Source organism: Rousettus aegyptiacus, unplaced genomic scaffold (assembly GCF_014176215.1).
Source record: "Rousettus aegyptiacus isolate mRouAeg1 unplaced genomic scaffold, mRouAeg1.p scaffold_m13_p_8, whole genome shotgun sequence".
Lineage (NCBI taxonomy): Eukaryota > Metazoa > Chordata > Mammalia > Chiroptera > Pteropodidae > Rousettus > Rousettus aegyptiacus.
The window spans coordinates 21338358-21359404 of NW_023416311.1; the positions used below are offsets into that span (position 1 = coordinate 21338358).

At 37.7% G+C, this 21047-nt stretch overlaps 1 protein-coding gene across 3 annotated transcripts in view; it reads left to right on the top strand.

Annotated features, from left to right (window-relative positions):
• The first annotated feature begins 3694 nt into the window (after positions 1-3694).
• Positions 3695-21047, top strand: part of TMEM248 (transmembrane protein 248) — a 40611-nt gene continuing 23258 nt past the window's right edge. The window contains exons 1-2 of one of the 3 annotated variants that reach the window (XM_016138523.2): positions 3695-3962; positions 9061-9169. Coding sequence is in view for 1 of the 3 variants with exons in the window: in XM_016138520.2 (XP_015994006.1) it covers positions 4227-4292 (66 nt within the window). In the remaining 2 variants the exon portion in view is untranslated. Of the gene's footprint in view, positions 3963-3996; positions 4293-9060; positions 9170-21047 lie in introns of those variants that run through there. The other 2 variants (XM_016138522.2, XM_016138520.2) reach the window with 2 other exon arrangements.

Consider the following 21047-nt stretch of genomic DNA (forward strand, 5'->3'; position numbering starts at 1 on the left):
ACTGAGGCCAGCCACCACTTTTGCCAGGTTTGTGGCTGCTAAGTTGAAGCTACATTTCAGGTCAAGTCTGGCCACCATTTATGGCAGGCTTGGGGATGGGAGTTACAATGCATGTTGAGACCGGTTGGCACTTATAGCTGGGCTTGGGGTTGCTTAGCAAGAGCTACGAGACACACCAATGGTTGTTTGGGGTTTGTGCACTTTTGAGAGATTTTCCAAAAGACTGCAGCATGAGCCGAGGCAGGCTGTTTCCTTGGTGAAGTGGCTCAGATGGGTGGGTGAGTTGGGTGGGACAGGGTCTGAGGGAATCACCAAGGCAGGGCTCATGGCATTAGCCAGGTTCATGAAGAGTTCAATTTGGTGCCTGCCTGCACCTTCCAGCTGGGTTGGAGAAGCTATAAACAAAGGAGCAATAATATCTACCAATGTTTATATCCCTGGAGTTGCCCCTACCTTTCCCCCTCTAACGGTCATCCTGAAGTTAGTCAATTTAGGTCCTCCCTGTTTGTCCCTGGTGCTTTTCAAGTTGCTGCCCCTGTGTTGGAGCTCTGAGAGTGAGTTTATGAGCAAGTAAGTATGCATGTGGTCCTCTCAAGAAGAATGCCTGGGAATCCAGCAGCCCTCTATCTTGCTTTGATACAATCCTGGCTGGTTTTCACAGCCAGATATTATGGGGACTCATCTTTCTGGCACTTACAAAAAAAAGTCTACAGATACATTTAAAAAAAAAGAAATTTAAAAAAAGAATTTACTCAGACAATGACTTGCAAACTTGGCAGTTCTTAGTATGAACTGAGAATATATTCCAAAATGACAGGGTTTATAAATGCAGAACTTGCAAGGAGTTATTGATCAAAGAGATGGTTTGCTAGGGGAAACAACACCATACACTTACATCACTTGTTTTCTAATTGGTAAAGGCAACTGGACTTTCAATTGTTGGCTGACAGTGATCGAACAAATGGGGTTGTGAGATGAGTACAATGGTTAATGTATGATTACTCATTTATCAAGTCTTAGTTTCAGCTCAGGCCTATAGAACAAAAAGTCTGTCTTTGATCACACAGTTATAGTACAACAATGCATGTAGTAAAATTTATCAAACTGTACAATTAGCATAGGAGGGGCTGCTGGCTTTGCAGGCAGTTCCAGAGCCCAAAAGGGCAAAGTTATTCTCTGCAGGCAGATTCAGAGCTCAAGCTATTAAAATCCAAATATTAGGCCACAAATTATGAAATTAAAGTTCTTATAAGTCCTTATAATGATGCTCCGGGTTGGAGAGCCTGGTTGAGGCTGGGATCCCTTGCTTTCCTGTGTTGACTCCACAGCCTAGCTATTCCTCTTGATTCTTAACTGCCACGCCATGGGGATGTGCGGGACTTGCCCATTCGGAGTCTCTGTCCCTCCTCTCAGTCTCCATGTGGATTCTTCTTTATATCCTTAGATATGAGAACTCTGTTCACCTAGCCCTCTAGTGGTTCTCAGTGATGGTTGTTCTATAATTTTGTTGTTTTTGATGTAGTTATGGGAAGAGGATAGTACATAGTTTAACCACTCTGCCATCTTGACTGGAAGTCTCAACAAGTATTTATTGATTCTAATATTTCATTGAGTATAAGACATTTATTGATTCAATAACAGGTTTTCAGGGAAAAAATTACATTAAGTGTGTATGAAAATACTGGAGTTAAAATTTTTTTTTCTGTTTAGGCTTTGAAGCACAGAATTGACAAAACTTATTTTTAACTTATGACATCATAAATTTATCTTGACACAATGATCCATCATGTTGCTCTTTATCATCACGATCTAAATTTAAACTTAATCCATGTTCACCAAACTGTAAATATGCATTTAAATTACTGTTGGCTACTGGCAGTTGTTCACTACTTGCATTGGCAGGCTTGTTAAAGCCTCTACTTAAAATTTGGATTGTTTTAACAACTTCAAGATTGAGGGTATAATCTTGAGGACAGTTTTATCTTTGACTTAGTTACTTTCTACTGGAAGTTAAGCAGCTTATTTTAAAAGTCAGCTGAAAGCTATTGTCAAAAGATATGTCTTTGAGGTCTACCATCATTTTCCTTCAGGAAGGATGAATGACTCACATCGATATCTCCTAGATGTGACTTATTTTAGATACTCAGCAACTTCTGCCTTTGTCGTGATAGGCCATCTTCCACACACTCAACAACTTCTTACTTCAATGGTGAATCACAGTGTATTTTCATTTTTATTAGCTATTTAGTGGATACAAAATATTTGTAAGTTATATATAAAATATAAATGATAACAATTTAATAATTGTGTATCCATCACACTTTTTGTTCATTTACCAACAAAATTGCTTTAACTTGGAAAATGTCCAAGGAAATAAATTAATGAAATACCCTGGTCATTTAGCTAACCAGTTCTACAAATTCCACATATCTAATGAGTATAGATGAAGTTAGAGGAAACAAACAAAAAATGCACATGAAAAATAATGAACTCCAAGTCTATTTTATAAATCTAAAATATAGTATCACCGGTTTTTGTCCTAGCATTTACCAAACTCTCATGTGAATTTTTAGAAGTTGAATTGGGCCTAATTCCTGAGGATTACTTTCTCTGAATAAAAGGGGCTGAGAACAACATGATATCCTGACTGAGCGAAGTGATTGTCAGGGTACTCCCCTGGGGCTCAAGCCCACTGCTTTCTGTTTCCAGACTACAGTAGACAGAACTCCATTTTTTCCAAGGTCCACAGCCAAGCTCTGAACCCCGGCGGCATTCAGGGACCTCTGGAAAAGCTTCAAGCTCCATTTGTTTCATAGGGTACAAGCCAGTTACAGACCTGGACATTAGTGTCCAGTACAGCCTGGAGGAGGCCCACTACCCTTTTTAAAATAAATAACATTTCTGTGACATTTGAAGTACCTGTGTGCTCCTGCCCTGTTCCATCCTCAACACGTGCATCTTTTTCTCAATGTCCTACTAGTTATGCATGCACCTCTAAAGCATGTTTGGAATTTTATGTAATGGGATTATGCTGCAATGTATCATTTTGTGATTTGCTTCTCTAGCACATTATGTCCTGAGGCTGAGCCCCATTGTTGTATCAGCTGTTTTCAATGATTTTCCTTGTTCTTTTGCATTTGATTATACATGAATATACCAAAGTCTATTTTTATATTTGACTATATGGGCATGCCCCCATTATTAGTAATTATAAATAGCGATACTATAAATACTATTAGGTCTACTTGTACAGATGTGTAAGTTTCTCCAGAAAGGATTTATATCTTCGAGTTTACTGGATAATGCCAAATTATTTTACAAAACGATTGTACCAAATTATACTTTCATCAGCAGTGATTAGTACACTAGCACAGAAACACACAGACAGGCATGCACACCCCCTGCACTCCTATCCATCATGCATCACACTAAACACGTGTGTAGATCCACACAGATCCACATCCACGTACCACGCACGCACACTCACCACAGTCCCACTCTCACAATACTACAGACACACACAGATACACAAACTTACATCACACACTCCACGCCTATGTGCGCATAGCTCACGTACTCACACATAAACTGTCCACAGGATCCAATCAGGAAGCAGGGTCTCCGCCGCCCGCAACCGAGGAATCTTGTCCCGGCCGCGCCGCCGTCGGACGCCAGGTGTCGGAGGTCACAGCATCGTTGGCAGTGGCGTTTTTTTTCTACCCGGAAACCGCGGCTGCAGGACCCCGAGTAGTCTGTTTCGGGGCGGTGTGAGCTGGACTGGCCTCTGGTCCAAGCGTCGGTCCCGCGAAGCCGGACACTGCTCCTGGCGCGGCGGGGAGGATGGTGCCAAGCGGCCCCAAGCCCGCCGCTCGCCGCCGCAAGTGAACTCGGAGCTGCCCCGGGCATCCGCTGAGCAGCTGGCGGGGCTGGGCCCGGGGCGCGCTGCTGCCCGCCGGGGCGGGGTGAGTCGGGGCAGGCGGGCCGGGCTCATGGCTCAGCCGAGGTTAACTACGGGGCCAGGAGAGGGCCGCTGTGGTTGGGGTTGGCCCTTCTTGCCGGGTTTTTTTCATCGCCTTGTGGGGCCGCCGCCCCCGACCCAGCTTCGGATGAGGGTCGCCCCGTGTTAGCCCTGATTTCACTTGGCTCTGGTGGCCTCGGCCTGGTCACCCGCCACCGGGATTTGTCCACCCGCATCCCGGGAGCAAGAGTTCCTGCTCGACCTCGAGATGGCTGGATTTCACACGTATGGAGCTGAGTCTTGGATTAGTTGGATGTGGCCCGAGAACATTTTGGTAGTTTGCCATTTTTGATTTTGGGTAGTGTTTGCGTTACTTCCACATTTGCAAATTATGTACACCTCGGGAAGAAGATGGGAGGGAGAGACCCACATAAATGTAGTTCCTTGAAACAGTGGTATTTTATGTGTCAAGCTTGGTAAAAAAAAAAAAAACAGAGATGGGGTGGATTATTACCTTCACTCATATTTTCATAAAATAAATTGAGTGACTTTAAGGTAATCTAGAAGCATTTAGTTCTAGTTCCCTGGATTGGCACCATTAGGAATAAAACAAGGCCTGTTGTGCTCTTTTGATTTCTGTGAATACTGTCACTGGTGGACAGCTGGTGAGAGGGCCTTTGCTGAAGAATCCCATGTCTGTAGTTCTCAACTAACAGATTACAGCCCTCAGTGATGAATGAGGAGCTTCTTTGCTGCCTGCTTTGGCAGGAAAGAGTGTGGCTCCTTCCATAGATGAGCTGCTGTGGAAGGAAAAACTCTAAGGCTGGTGATGTGTAGTTAATAAATTGGTTTGTTCCTATAAGCACTCTTTTTGGTCTTGTGGTCTAAGCACTTTATTCCCTCTACCATTTAGTGCTTGAATGGTAAGAGTGCCTTCCTGCTTCCTCATTTTATCTAAGGATTCTGAAAGGAAATAGACCTGTTGTGCAACTAAGATATACTTAATGACTCCAATCGAAGTTACTTTATAGGAGTAAAGAAGAATGTACTGACTTCCTAGTATAGTTGCAGGAAGAATTTCTGTGGCCTAATTGAAATGGACTGGAATCAGGACTGCCACCCATTTCTGGGTACTGAGATCACCAAATGTTGATTGAATGCACCTTCGTAAGCTATTTGGCCTGTATCTGCAGTTGCTGCAGGGAAGAGAGACAAACCTAAGTACAAATATAGTTTTGGTTGGCAAAGAACTTAGAGAAAGAAATAGGCTATAGAATGTGGCAAGGCTTCATTGCATATAGAGTTACCAACTATTAGGGATTTTCTTATGATTTGAATCAGAAAAAGCCTCATAAAGGAAGTGACTTTTGAGGTGGACCTCAAAGAATCAGGACGGTTTGGGTCATTCAGAATAGCTGAGAAATGAAAAAGCTACAGCCAGTTGGTGGAACAGCACCCAGACTAGGTAGCTGGGTAGTAGGTGTATAGAAATTTTGACAGAAGGAGCTAGTTGACGGTAAAATGCTTTTCTAAGACAGAAAAGCATGTGCTTTCCAGTCTGGCTTTGGTAGATTTCTGGGTTCTAAAGGGTTGTCGTTCGATGATTTTGTCTTGTTCTTTTAGGCAGCCAGTGACATAGATCAGTGCCTAACTTAATTTAAGGACAGTGGAAAAGATGCTGATTGGAATTCCTGTTTGGTATTAACAATCAGGAAATTAAATTTGGTGTCTGTGAGTTATTTCAGTACCTGTGTGCAGCTTTAACAAGCACAGCTCTGTCACTCTGGCTACAGCCAAATGATAAATGGCAAGCTCTTTAGCCATTTTTCTGAGTGTTTTCAATGACATCTAGTTCACTTTTACAGAGATGCTGTTTCTCTTACCCAATATTGTTGAAGAAACCCTTAAAACCTTTCAAATATGATGCCATGTAAGTGCTTTGGAACAGTATGATTAGTCTCAGGACCTCACTGAGTTAAGATGTAATTAACATACAACATTATATTAGTTTTGGGTATACAAAGTAATGGTTTGATATTTGTGTATATTGCAAAATGATCACCACAATAGCATCTTTTAATATCTAGTTAACATCAATCACCATACATATGTAGTTACAGAATTTTTTTCTTTGTGAGAACTTTTAAGATTTAGCAACTTTCAAAAATGCAATACACTATTATTAACTATAGCCACCATGCTGTACATTACATCCCATGACTTATTTTATAACTGAAAGTTTGTACTCTTTGATTCCCTTCACCCATTTTGGCACCCCCTCCCCCACCTCTGGTTACCACCAATATGTTCTCTATGAGCTTTGTTTTATTTTTTGGGTTTTTTTTTTTTTTTGGTTGGTTTTTGTTTTAGATCCCACATATAAGTGGGATCATATGGTATCTTTCTCTGACTTTTTTTTCATTTAGCATAATGCCCTCAAGGGCCATTTATGTTGTTGCACATGGCAAGATTTCATTTTATGGCTGAATAGTATTCCACTGTGTACATATACTACATCCTTAGCCTTTCTTTAAACATGCTCAGGACTGCACCATTTAACTTTTTAATGCTCCTTTTTGATTCTTTATTCCCTACCCAGTTCTCTATCTCTTTCTAACACAGCTTGACATAGTACAGGGATGGCAGATCTGGGGGATGTTTTTGTCAATACTAGCATGCCGCAGAATTCTATTGCCATGTAAGATGGCTTTTAAATTAAAACTTTTTTTTTTACTACGACTTTCCAATTAGAATGGAAAAAAGAACATGGAGGAAAGAGGGTTTTTAGCAAATAGATTTCTATTTTGAATTTATTTTGATAAACATGGAAATCCTTAAATGATCTTTCCCAGATACATACTGCATAAACTTGACAAGAGGTTTATAGCTCTCTGTTTGTATATAATTATATACCTACGTATAGTCCTGGGGACTACATGACAGCCTTTCATGGTGATAGTCTGAAAAGTGCTTTCATTTGCCCATTGGACTTTTATGCTGGCTTGGATGTGCTATTTAAAAAAAAAAAAAAAAAAATCTCCCCGATCTTTAAACTGAGTTTTGGATGTTATAATGTGATTTCTTAATGTATTTTTAATGTTCATTTAATTTTGTCATTGCTCATGATTTGTTTTCTTAAATATCTTTTGTTAATTGAGCTATAATTGACATATAATGTAGTAGTTGAAGGTGTACAATATGATTTGATATTTGTATATATTGCAAAATGATCATCCTAGTAAGTCTAATTAACAGCCATCATCACATGTAGTTACAATTTTTTTATATTAAATTTATTGGAGTGACTTTGGTTAATAACACAATAATGTTATATAACTTTCACGTGTACAATTTTATAATACCTCATCTGTATATTGCATTGCGTGCTCACCACCCCATGTCTGGTCTCCTTCCATCACTGTATGTTTGACTCCCTTTACCCTCTTCCTCTCACCCCTCTTCCTCTCCAGTAACCACCCTATTTGTTGTCTCTGTGAGTTTGTTTGTTCTGTTTGGATGTGTGTTGCTTTCTGTTTTATATCCCACATATGAGTGAAATCATTTGAGTTTTGTCCTGTCTATCTGACTTATTTCACTTAGTGTGATATTCTCAAGATCCATCCATGTTATCATGAATGGCTGTATTTCATCTGTTATTGTGGCTGAGTAATATTCCATTGTATATATGTAGCACATCTTTATCCATTCATCCATCAAAGGACACTTAGGTTGTTTCCATGTCTTAGCTACCATGAATAATGCTGCAATAAACATTGGGGGTATGTATATCTTTACAAATAAATGTCAATTTTGGGGGGTAGACATCCAGAAGAGGGATTGCTGGGTCATATGATAGCTCTAGTCAATTTTTTTGAGGAACTTCCACATTGTATTCCATAGACTTCACCATTTTATATTCCCACCAGCAGTGCATGAGTTTCTTTTTCTCCACATCCTCCCAACACTTGTTTCTTTGTATTGATAATAGGCATTCTAATAGGTGTGAGGTGGTATCTCATTGAGGCTTTGATTAGCATTTCCCTTACAGTTAGTGAAGTTTAGCATCTTTTTATATATTTTTGGGGTTTGTATGTCTTCTTAGGGAAAGTGTCTGTTCAGGTCCTCTGTCCATTTTTTAATTAAATTGTTTTTTTGTTGTTGTATGAGTTCTTTATGTATTTTGGATGTGTTGTTTGCAAATTATCTTCTCCCGTTTGGTTGCTTGCCGTTTTTATTTTGTTAATGGCTTGTTTTCTGTGTAGAAGCTTTTTAGTTTGATATAGTCCCATTCATTTTTGGTTTAACTTCCTTGTCTTTGGGGTCAAGTTTATCAAATCCTCTCTGGAACCAACGCCCATAAGTTTAGTGCCTATGTTTTCTTCTATGTATTTTATAGTTTCAGGTCTTATTTTTGATCTATTTTGAGTTAATTTTGTTGTGTGGTGACATATTACAGTCTATTTGGCTGTTTAGAGTCCTTTTCTACAACATGTCATTTTAAAATTAAAAAAATAATAATTAAAAAAATAATAATAATAAGCTTTTTTTTTTTCTGCCAGTAGCATACTGTTTTGATTATTGTAGCTTTGTAGTGTAATTTGAAGTCAAGGAGTATGATATGAGTATTTCCTATAGCCATTTTTACTTTATTTTTTGGTAGCTATTTGTCTGCATTGTTTCTTTTCCCTGTGTTTCTGTCTGTTATTTTAGGTTAGTGGAATTCTGTGATTTTTTTCCCCTCTGTCTCTTCTTCTTTTTAATTTTATATGTCCCAGTTCTGGAGTTTTCTCCCCCATATGTACTGTTTCATATACATAGTAGTTCTTTTTCTCCTGATTACATCTTCATCCTCCAGTGCAAGTTCAGACCTTTTCCTTTTTCCCTTTTACTGTTTGTTGTCACAAATTATCCCATTTTTTTGCTGTGAGTTCATTTCTACCCTGCAGTAGTTATTGTCATCTTTTTTTAAAAAATGTTTTTACCTTTGACCTTTATGCTATATTTCAGTATTTAATAATCCTATTCTGAACAAGGGTTGCAATTTCCTGCTTCTGTCAGTCATCTTACTCATAGTTTTGTATCCTTTTGCCTTTTTGTTTCAGGTAGAAGATCACCCTTCAGTATTTCTTGTAATTCAGGTCTTGTGATGGTAAATTTCGTCAGCTTTTATGTGTCTGGAAAAACCTTTATTTTATCCTTCATATCTAAAGGGTAAGTTTGTTGGATATGTTATTCTTGGCTGGTGATTTTTTCTTTCAGTAATTTGAACATTTGATTTCACTCTCTCCTAGCTTGTAGGATTTCTGCTAAAAAATCATCTGATGATAATCTAACGGTTTTCCTTTATAGGTTACCATTTTCCCTGACTGCCTTGAAAATTCTTTCTGTCATTAATTCTCCACAGTTTTAATATAATGTGCCTTGGAGAAGGCCTTTGAGATTGAGATAATTAGGTGTTCTGTTAGCTTCTGGGATTCGAGGATCCAGTTTTTTCCATAAACTTGAGAAATTCTCATTGATTATTTGTTTGACTAGGCTCTCTCTTCTCTTCTCCCTCCCTTCTCTTTCTGGTGTATCTGTTATTCTTCTATTGCTCATTCTGGTGGAGTCAGATAGTTCTCATTGAATTTTTTCTTTTCTTTTTTTTTTCACTCAGTTCTCTTTTCTACCTGAGTCATTTCTATATTTTTATCTTCTATGTCACTAATTCTTTCCTCTGTTTCTTAGGTTTGCTACTTCATTCTTCATCTCATTTATTTAGTTCATCTCTTCAGTTCCAAAATCTGTTTGGTTCTTTTTTTTTTTTTTTTATAGTTTCAGTCTCTTTGGCAAAGTACTCTGTTTGTTTGTTGATTTTATTTCTGAGTTCATTGAATTGCTTTCCTGACTTTCTTGTGTCTTGTCGAGTTTTTTCAGAACTTCAATCTTGAATCTCTTATTTAAATCAGTCTTCTATGTTTTAAGTTTATTTTCTGGAAATTTTTCCTTTTCTTTCTAAATTCTTTTGTTACCTTGGTAATTCATTGTGCTTAATGAATTATTTATCTGCCTGGGCATTTGTGGGAATGAGATCTGCTTTTTTAAAAAGTATTTGACACTTTAGTGTTTAGGAGGTTGATATGTAGAAGTGTATCTTTTGTTTTCCAGTAGGTGGCGGAGAAGCACAAATTTTTATTTTCTCTTGCCTGCACTACTGGGGCTTCTGAGATTTCTGTGGGACAGTGGTGCCTCCACCGTCGAAAATGCCCCATATTCCCTGAGAAGGTGGGCATCCTCTTTGGGACCAGGTTGCCTAAGGCTCAGGGCACTACTCCTGTGGATTGGAAGTGGTAGGCCGTGGGACTCCTGACTGTATGTTTCCAGCACTGTCTTTCTGCAGCCAGAAACTGCTGGCAGAGCTGCCGTGTCTGATGAGTTGAACCAGCTGCCTCTACCACACTGGGGTTGCAATGGGTACGGGATGGGTGGGTGGCAAGTGTGGGGGTAGAAGCAGGTTCATGCTTCGATGGTTCTGCTCTGCCTTGTGGGTTTAGCTGCAACAAGTACAGACCATTTATGTGTGAACCTTTTTTTTTTTTTAGTTCTTTTGTGATCTTCCCGGTGAGGATTTTACTGACAGGCAGACCACAGAGGGATGGAGTATGCAGGTTCCCCTGTTTGCTGAATCCTTTGCCTGGTACTGCTGGGCTGTGGAGTACTGTGATTTTTTTTTTTTTTAACCACTTATATGCCTCTGACCCTGGGCCCATCCTCAGTGTATGCCAGCCACCTAGGCCTGATTACTGTCTCTGTCCCTCTGGTTTGCCTCAGTGCAGATTTCAGCCCAACTCTTTACTACTAACATATCCCCTGGGGCCACTTCCAGTATGGGACTTCTGTCTCTGCCCTTCTTTCCACAGGCCATCTCTGCTGTTTGCTTAGATCACTATCACTTTCAGATGTCTCAATGCTTGGACCTCTCAAATGTGCTTGTGTTGAGCTGGCAATCCTTTGCTGAAGTATAGCTGTCCAACCTGTTGTAACTTCAAGGGGAGAGACTTGAAAGTCCTCTCTAGCTGTGATGCTTTTGATGTCCGCAATTTTTTTTTTCTGGTAACTTTTAAGATCTCTTTATTAAATATCTGCTAATTAAATTTCAAGTCATTAAATTTTGATATAGGGATACTTTTAGTTTTTAAAATGGTCAGCAATTTAAAAGAAAACTAAAAACCAAAGAGATAAAAAGTCTGAGTTTTAAAAATAAGTCTAGTTACAGACATGTAATTATAGCCCATGTTATGCCTTTCCTTTTTGTCCTTATTCAAGTGCTGATGTTGCTTAAAATGCATGTCTAGCAACTAAAACTATACTTTCTGTTGTAATTTCTCTTTTGATCATTTAAACTTGTTTTTGAGTTATTGTGAGTCTCTTCTGCACTATGAATTGTTTTATGTGAAGAAACAAGAAGGCATTGGCCGAATATTCCACTCTTTGCTTTATACTCTAATTGATGAGATGCTGAGATAGGAGTTCCCTTGCTAAAGAGATGGACAATAAGTTAACCATTTTAAACTCTAAACGGTAGGGGTTAATTGTACTTTTATTGAAATCAATGACTAAAATACACTATGTATCTGTGACATGTGACTGTTTTCAACTTGGCTTTGACTGGAAACCTACTTATCAATCCTGGCATTGTGATTGATGGCACAGCTTTTGGAGTCAGAAGGATTAAGTGAGAGTCTGTCTCTGCTTAGCCTCTTTTGATTTAGTTTCCTCTTCTGTAAAATGAGAATAGTATTGTCTAACTAGCAATATTGTGAGGATTAAAAATTATAATGTATGTAAAGCACTTGGTATGGTGCCTTGGCACATGGCACATTTTAAATGGTAGCTATTAAAAATGATACTCTCACTCCTTAGCCCTTTGTAATCTGGTTTCTGCCTTCATCACCCTAGTGGAAACGTTTTGTTTACATCACTCTTGATGTCTTAATTGCAAAACTGTAAGGATACTTTTTAATTTTTATCTCATTTGATGGGATTCAGTATTCAAACCCATAACATTTATTGGGAGGCAGTTGAGCACTTAATGGTTAATGCATGGGCTCTGGAGACTAACTGGATTTGAATCCAGTTAGCTTTCTTAAGCCTTTCCTCATCTGTAAAATACAGATGCTATGAGGATGATATAATATATGTGCACAACTCTTAGAACAGTGTGCCTCACTCACGAAAAAGTGGGCAATAATATTAGATGTTATTGGTTAAGCATGTTCTCAGTGCCAGGCACTGCCCGATTAGAGGAAATGCAAAAGCAGCATCATGACAATGAGATACAACCTCACTGACTACAGTTGGAGTTCATTTTGGTTGAAGAAGGCATTGTCAGTGGGGATGGAGTGGGTGCTGCTCTTGAGAGCCATTTAAGAGATGGGAACCACAGGACCGGTAATTGTTAGGTTGTAGGAGAATAAGAGAGTCAGGAATAACTGACAGGGATCACTGGGTACAAGGCTATGTCTTTCATTATGAGGAAGACCTGATTTGGCAACTTTTGATAAGTTTTGGCATTGTTGATTCAAGGTGCTTGCAGCTCATCTAAGTAGAGCGCTCCAGTAGGTGAATGTTAGCATCTGGAGTGAGGAGATATGTAAAACTGGCAGGAAGCTATAAATGAGTATGTCTGCCTTGAGCAGAGGCTCAAGGGAACCACCAACTTTTAAAGAAGAGTGAGAAGGAAAGGGTGGCTAGATAAAGGAAATGAAAGGAGAGCCGGGGAGTGAGGTCCCAGAAGTCAAAAGAGGGTGTGACCCTAAATGTTAAAAGTGAGTTGTTACAGGTCAGGTAAGGATTGAAACTCAGACTTTGGCTTTAGAATCTGAGACCTTACTGGAGACCTTGAAGTTTTCCTTGTCTTTGCTATTTATTTGCCCCTCCGAGGGTCTGTTATGTGTACACTTGCTGCTTGGTGAGGGGGGGGTGTGGGGGAAATGGTTTATACACAGTACTCTGGGTAGCTGGGTGCTTGCACAGGGTTTCTTTAACACTAGCAAGTATGCATATCTTTGCTCCGTCTTGAATAATCTGGCATATTACTGACTAGTGTTCTTTATTAGGCTCAGGGTTTGCAACCCTCAGCCTTAAAGCCCTTCACATTTTTCAAACATTACAGGATATTTAAGAAATGCTAGTTTAATTTTTCTGTTCAAAATAGGCCTCTCTCCCATATCTAGGTGAGTTTCTGCCTTTCTCTCTCAGCACCAGATCAGTGTATTTCCTGAAGTGGGATATAAAGCAGGATTTCCTCTCCCATCCTCCTCTCTTTTTCATTCTCCCTGTAGTATCCCCCTTTCTCAACTCCCAGCCTCCGCAAAACTTTGAAAAGGGCATGACTATATAGGTGAGCTTTTAAGGAATTTCCCATTTAGCTTAAGGTTGAAAATCTAGTTTAAGATGAATGGTGGTTTTGTTGTTTGTATCAAGTGAACCTTTTGGTCTGGGTCATAGATAGTGGTTTAGTGTGTCTTAAATAAAAGCAAGTCAGGGACTATTTAGAAAGTATTATCTGAGAATATGGAATCGCTATCCAGTCCAAAGATTCTAGTTTTGAACTTGGACAAGTAGCCATGTGGTATAAAGTACGTGGGCTTTGGAGAGGGAGAGAGATTGTGAAAGGACTCATGTATCTGGCATAATGAATGTTAATTTACTTTCTAATAAAATATTATAATCAAGTTGCCAAATTATGTATTTCTGCCCTCACTGGCCCCTTGTAGAAATGTGTTTGTTTCCTCTATTTTCCTCTATTTTCTTGACCCCATTATCTCTTGTCTCTTTCATTTGAACTAGTTGTGATCACCTGTTGCCTCAGTGTATCTTCTTGTCATTTGATTTCCCAGAGTATGGTTTCAGAGGTCACCAGTGATCTTGCCCAGTGGAGAATTATGCAGAGCTCGGTTTCTCTGAGTACTTTTTAAAGGCTCAGAGATTTTCTTACTCTTAATGTTTGTTGACTTCTTGGCAGCACTTGGCCAATACTTCTTTCTTTTTGAAACTCTTTCCCTCTGCCTTGCCGGACACTTCACCATCCTGGGCATCCTTTTGGCTCATGGTCATTTCTCCCCTCCATGCTCTCCCCTAGCCTCTCAACCTCTACCCTAATGGAGGAGCCCACACTTGTCTGGAGAACTTCTGTGCACTGCCTGCCTCTTAGGAGCACACAGTACTTACTACTGAATTGTCTGGAGGAGCCTAGTCTAAATGTTCTTTCTCATTTTATTCTTGGTTTCTCACAGACTCCTCTAAGTATAAATCACTGCAAGTTAAGCTTCGACTTACTTTAGCGCCAGGACTGTCCTGTTTTCCTTCTTTCCTTCTTGTCTTCTTTCTTTCCTTTTTTCCTCCCTGCCTTCCCTCCCTTCCTCCTTCCCTTCCTCCCTCCCCTCCCTCCATCTCTCCCTCCCTCTGTCTCTCCCTTCCTTCCTTCCTTCCTTCCTTCTTTCCTTCCTTCCTTCCTTCATTCCTTCCTTTAAGAAATTGCTTTTAAGTTCTTTTCTATATATCACCTTTACTAATGAAGAACATGAATGGAATTAAAATGTAATGAAGTTTTATTTTGGCCACAAGACCAGTGGGATCAATTGAAAAATGTTTATATTTATAAATTTTATTGTTAGAAATTATTACAAAGGTGATACATATTCCCGATAGGAGTTAAAAAACCAGAAAGATCCACGTAATCTCACCAGTTAGAGATAACCAGCCCTGTTCACATTCGAAGGTATGTTGTCTTTTTTACCCCATGCAGTTGCTTGTAGACACACACTCTCATACTTAAAAAACCTGAAATAGCCTCATTCTGTGTATGTGGTTTTAGGTCCTGTGTTTTTAATGGCTACATAGATTTCTACTGAGGGTATATCATACTTTAACCATTCTCTCACTATTGTTGAATATCTAGTTTTCCATTTTTTTACTATTTTAAACACTCCTGATGTAAATATTGTTGTAGTTAAACTCTGTTTCCAGCAGTGGGCATTTTCTCAGGTGAAAGTCTTAGAACTAAAGCCACAGAGGTGAAAGTGTGCTAAGTTTTCATGCTATTGATATATATGGCCAAGTTGGTCTCTAGAAAGTTTGTAACAGCCCCTCTTGTAAGTAACTCCTGTCTCCCCTAACTTGTGGGTTGCTGGTGGTAACTCTAGGATAGTTAGTATTATTGCTTTTTGCCATCTGATGTTGAGCGTAATCATTGAACTAGTCTCAGAACTCTTAAGTATTGTGATGGTGGACTTTAATTATGTGCTCTCACATGCTCGTGAAATTGCCGCGTGGCCATGTTCTGTGTGCCTTAAATCCTTAGATTTTCCAAAGAGGCAGCTTCATACCCCTGGTTGTTTTTGTTTTTGTTTTGCCAGGTGAAAGTCTGTAATTGAAAGTGGGATTTTCTGTAATTAAGTTGGCTTATGTTGCCATTATTTGCTCTTTTGTTGGTATTTATGTTGAGAGGTGTGTGTGTGTGTGTGTGTGTGTGTGTGTGTGTGTGTGTGTGTGTGTGTGTGTGTTTAAATTCTGGTGTGACATGGTTTTAAAGACTTAGTTTTCTCCAGAAGTGAATTTTTATTCAGACTTTTCTGTTTCCCTGGATGTCTCATAATTGAAACAGGTGAATGGCACCTATTTATTTTCAAAATGATTCAGATTTGTTCTCTAATAAATGAAACTAATTTACTGTTGATGTTTTTGTTTCTGAATCCTATCAGTCTTAACCCAGTTAGTGTCATTTCTAGATTTTTACTTCTTTTTAGTTTGTTTAAATGTAGTTTTAGGGTCATAGCAAAACTGGGAGAAAGGTACAGAGATTTCTCATATAACGCTCTGCCTCCACACATGGGCACCACCCTCTGTTGTCAGCATCCACCACCAGAGTGATACATTTGTTAAAATTGATGAACCTACATTGACACGTAATTATCACCTAGTATAAATATAGTTTATGTTAGGGTTCACTCTTGACATTGTGTATTCAAGGGATTTGGGGAATGTATAATGACACGTGGCTACCACTGTAATATCATATAGAATATTTTCACTCACATAAAAGACCTCTGTGCTCAAAAATCCTCTGTGCTTCCCTTATTCATCTCCCCGTCTCCCCTACAATCTCTGGCAACCACTGATCTTTTTACTGTCCTAATAGTTTTTGCCCTTTCCAGGATGTCAAATATGCTCTGCAGTCATACAGTATGTTGCCTTTTCAGATTGGCATCTTTCATTTACTTGTATGTATTTAAGGTCCCCCCCAGGCCTTTTCATGGCTTGATAGTACTGAATAATATTTGTCTGAATGTACCACAGTTCACCCACTTGCCTGCTGAAAGGTGTCTTGGTTGCTTCAAATTTGTGGCAATTATGAATAAAGCTGCTGTAAACATCTATGTGGAGATTTTTATGTGGACATAAGTTTTAAACTCCTTCGGAGTGCTATTGCTGGGTCATATGGGAAAAGGATGTTTCATATTGTGGGAAACTGCCAAACTCTTCCAACATGGCTGTTCCCTTTTACATTCCTACCAGCAATGAATGAGAGTTCTTGTTGCCCCATATCATTACCAATATTGTCAGTGTTTTGGGTTTTGTATATTCTGATACAGGTGTAGTGGTATCTCATTGTTTAACTTGCATTTCCTGATGGTGTTTAAAATGGAACATCTTTTCATATGTTTATTTGCCATCTGTATATCTTCTTTGTTGAGGTGTTAAGATCTTTGGCTAATTTTTTAATCCTGCTGTTTTTTTCTTGTTATTGAGTTTTAAGAGTACTTCATATATTTAGGATAACAGTCCTTTATACCAGATATGTCTTTTGCAAGTATTTTCACCCAGTCTCTCCTGTCTTCTCATTTTCTTAATAAAATCTTTTAAAAATTTTTTATTTTTCAATTACAGTTGACATACAAAGTTATATTAGTTTCAAGTATACAACAGTGATTAGATATATATCTTATGAGTGATTGCTCCGATAAGTCTAGTGCCCATCTGATACCACACATAGTTATTACAATATTACCGTCTATATTTCCTATGCTGCACTTTACATCCCTGTGACATAACTGGCAATTTGTACATCTTAATCCCTTTCCCTTTCACTCACTCCACCAACTACCTCCCATCTGGCAACTTTCAGTTTGGTCTCCGTATCTATGAGTTTGTTTCTGTTTTGTTTGTTCATTTATTTTGTTTTTTGGCCTCCACATATAAGTGAAATCACATGGTGTTTGTCTTTCTCTGTCTCTCTTACTTCACTTGGCACAGTACCCGCTAGGTTCATCCAATTTGTCTCATATGACAAGATTTCATTCTTATTATGGCTGAGCAATATTCCACTGTCTGTGTGTACCACATATTCTTTATCCATTGTCTGTTGATGGATATCTATGTTGCTTCCATATCTTGGCTATTATAAATAATGCTTCAGTGAACATTGGGTGTGTATGTCTTTTTGAACTAGTGTTTTGGATTTCTTCAGATAAGTATCCAGAAGTGGAATTGCTGAGTCATATGGTAGTTCAATTTTTAATTTTTTGAAGCACCTCCAAAGAGTTTTCCACAGTGACTGCACCAATTTGCAATCCCACCAACAGTGCATGAGAGTTTCCTTTTCTCCTCATCTTTGCCAGCATTTGTTTGTTTGTTGATTTATTGATGATAGCCATTGTGCCAGGGGTGACATAAATAGCTCACTGTGGTTTTAATTTGCATTTCCCTGATGATTAGTGATATCAAGTATCTTTTCATATGTCTATTGGCTGTCTCTTTGTCTCTTTAAAGGAGTGTCTATTCAGGTCCTCTGCTCATTTTTAAATTGGATTTTTTTTTTTTTTTTTTTTTTGGTATTAAGTTGTTTGAGTTCCTTATATATTTTGGGCATTAACTCCTTATTGTATTTATCATTGGTGAATATCTCCTCCTAGTCAGTAGGTTGCCTTTCATTTTATTGATGGTTTCCTTTGCAGAGCAAAAACTCTTTAGTTTGATGTTGTCCCGTTTTTTTTTTTTTCTTTCATTTCCCTTGCCCAAGGAGCTATATCAGCAAAAATATTACTAAGAACAATGTTATGGTGTCTACTGCCAATATTTTCTTCTAGGAGTTTTATGGTTTCAGTTCTTATATTTAAATCTTTAATCCATTTTGTTCGCTCTTATATATGATGTAAGAAAGTAATCCAGTTTTATTTTTTTACGTTTCTGTCCAATTTTCTCAACACCACTTTTGAAGAGACTATCTTTACCCCTATTGTATAGTCTTTCCTTCTTTGTTGTAGATTAATTGACCATATAGGCATCGGTTTATTTCAGAGATCTCTGTTCTGTTCCATTGATCTATGTGATTGCTTTTATGCCAGTACCATGCTGTTTTGATTACTATAGGCTTGTAATACAGTTTGATATCAGGTAGCATGATACTTCCAATGTTCTTAAGATCATTTTGGTTATTTGGGGTCATTGTGGTTCTATAAAAATTTTAGGATTATTTGTCCTAGTTCTATGAATTGGTTGATATTCTGATAGGGATTGCATTGAATCTGTAGATTGCTTTGTGTAGTATGGACATTTTAATGATGCTACGTCTTCCTGTCCATGAGCATGGATTATCCTTTCATTTATTTGTATCTTCTTCAATATCTTCAATGTGTTACAATTTTCTGAGTATAGGTCTTTTATCTACTTGATTAAATTTATTTCTAGGTATTCTTTTTAATGACATCGTAAGTGGTATTGTATTCTTAATTTCTCTTTCTGATAGTTATTGGCATATAAAATGCAACTGATTTATGAATATTAATTTTGTACTCTACTGAATTTATTTATTAGTTCTAATAGTTTTTTTGGTGGATCATGTCATCTGTAAATAATGAGTTTTACTTCTTCCTTTCCAATTTGGATGCCTTTTATGTCTTGTCTGATTGTTGTGGCTAGGACTTGGAATACTGTGTTGAATAAAATTGGTAAAAGTGGACATCCTTGTCTTGTTCCTCATCTTTAAGATAAAACTTTTAGCTTTTCACCATGGAGTATGATGTTAGCTATGGATTTGTCATATATGGCTTTTCTTATGTTGATGTACGTTTCTTTTTATCCCACTTTCCTGAGAGTTTTTTTTTTTTTTAATCATAAATGGGTGTTGGATTTTATCAAATGCTTTACCTGCATCTCTTGATTTAATCATATGATTTTTATCCTTTATATTGTTTATGTAGTGTAATTCAATTTGCAGTTGAATCAGCTTTGCCTCCAGAGATAAATCCCACTTGTTCATGATGTATGATCTTTTTTAATGTATTGCTGAATTCAGTTCGCTAATATTTTGTTAAGGATTTTTACATGTGTGTTTATCAGGGATGTCCACCTACAATTTAAAAAATTTTTTTGTGGTGTCTTTGGTTTTGATATCTGGGTAATACTGGCCTTGTAAAATATGTTTGGAAGCCTTCTCTACTCTTCAATTTTTTGGAATAGTTTGAGAAGAAAAGGTATTAATTCATCCTTGAATGTTTAGTAAACTTCACCTGCAAAGCCATCTGGTCTGGGTTTGTTGGGAGTTTATGGTTACTGATTTGATTTTGTTAGTAGTTATTAGTCTGTTCAGATTTTCTGTTTCCTCCGTTTCATCTTGGAAGATTGTGTATTTCTAGGAATTAATCCATTTCTTCCAGGTTGCCCGAATTCTTGACGTAAATTTTTATACAAATTCTTTATAATCCTTTGTATTTCTGTGATACAATTGTCACCTCTACTTTTATTTGGGGTTTTGTTTATTTGGGTACTTTCTTTTTTTTTCTTTGATGAGTCTGGTTAAAGGTTTATCAATTTTGTTCATCTTTTTAAAGAACGAATTCTTGGTTTTATTGATCCTTTCTGTTGCATTTTTAGACTATTTCATTTGTTTCCTCTCTGGTCTTTATTGTTTCCTTCCTTGTGCTTAATGTGGACTTTGTTGTTCTTTTTCTGGTTTCTTAGGTGTAAGGTTTGATTGTTTGAATTTTTTGTTTGTTTCTTCAGGTAGGCCTGTATTGCTATCAATTTCTCTCTTAGGAATGCTTTGGCTGTGTCTCATAGATTTTTGGATTGTTGTGTTTTCATTTTTATTTATCTCAAGATATCTTTAGATTTCTTCCTTGACCTCATTGTTAACTCATTCATTGTTTAGTAGCATGTTATTTAGCCTCCACATGTTTGTGTGTTTCCAGTTTTCTTTTTGTAAATGACTTCTAGTTTCATGTCATTTTAATTGGAGATGATGCTTCATGTGATTTCAGTCTTATTATTTATTGAGACTTATTTGTGGCCTGACTGTGGTTCTCTCCTGGAAAATGTTGAAAAAATGTGTATTCTGCTGCTTTGGGGTGAAATATCCTAAAAATATCAACTAAGCCCATCTGATCTAATGTGCTATTTAAGGCCACTGTTTCCTTGTTGATTTTCTCTTTGGATGATCTACCCATTTCTGTCAGTGCAGTGTTAAAATATTGTACTTTGAATGTATTATTGTTGATCTCTCCCTTTATGTTTTTCAGTATTTGCTTTATATATTTAGATGCTCTTACATTGGGTGCATAGGCAACTACCAGAGTGCTGTCCTTTTGTTGGATTGATCCCTTTATCATTATGAAATGCCTTTTTTTGTCTCTTGTTACAGCCCTTGTTTTAAAGTCCGTTGTGTGATATAAGTATTGCCACTCCAGCTTTTTGTTTCCATTTGCATGAGATATATTTTTTTTCATCTTTTTCAATCTTTGTGTTTGTGTCTTTCGATCTGAGTGGGTCCCTTTTAGGCATTATATGTATGGGTCTTGTTTTTTTATCTATTCAGTCACATGTGTCTGTTGAAATGGAGTTTTTAGTCCATTTACATTTAAAGTAATTATTATTAGTATGTATATAGTTATCGCCATTTTATTGTTTTCTGATTTTTTTTTTGTTGGTGTTGTTTTTCTCTGTTCCTTATTTATTCTCTTGCTTTCTTTTATATTGTCAGTTTTCTATAGTGTTGTGTTTAAATTTCTTTCTCTTAATTTCTTGCATATCTCTTGTAAGATTTTTAGTT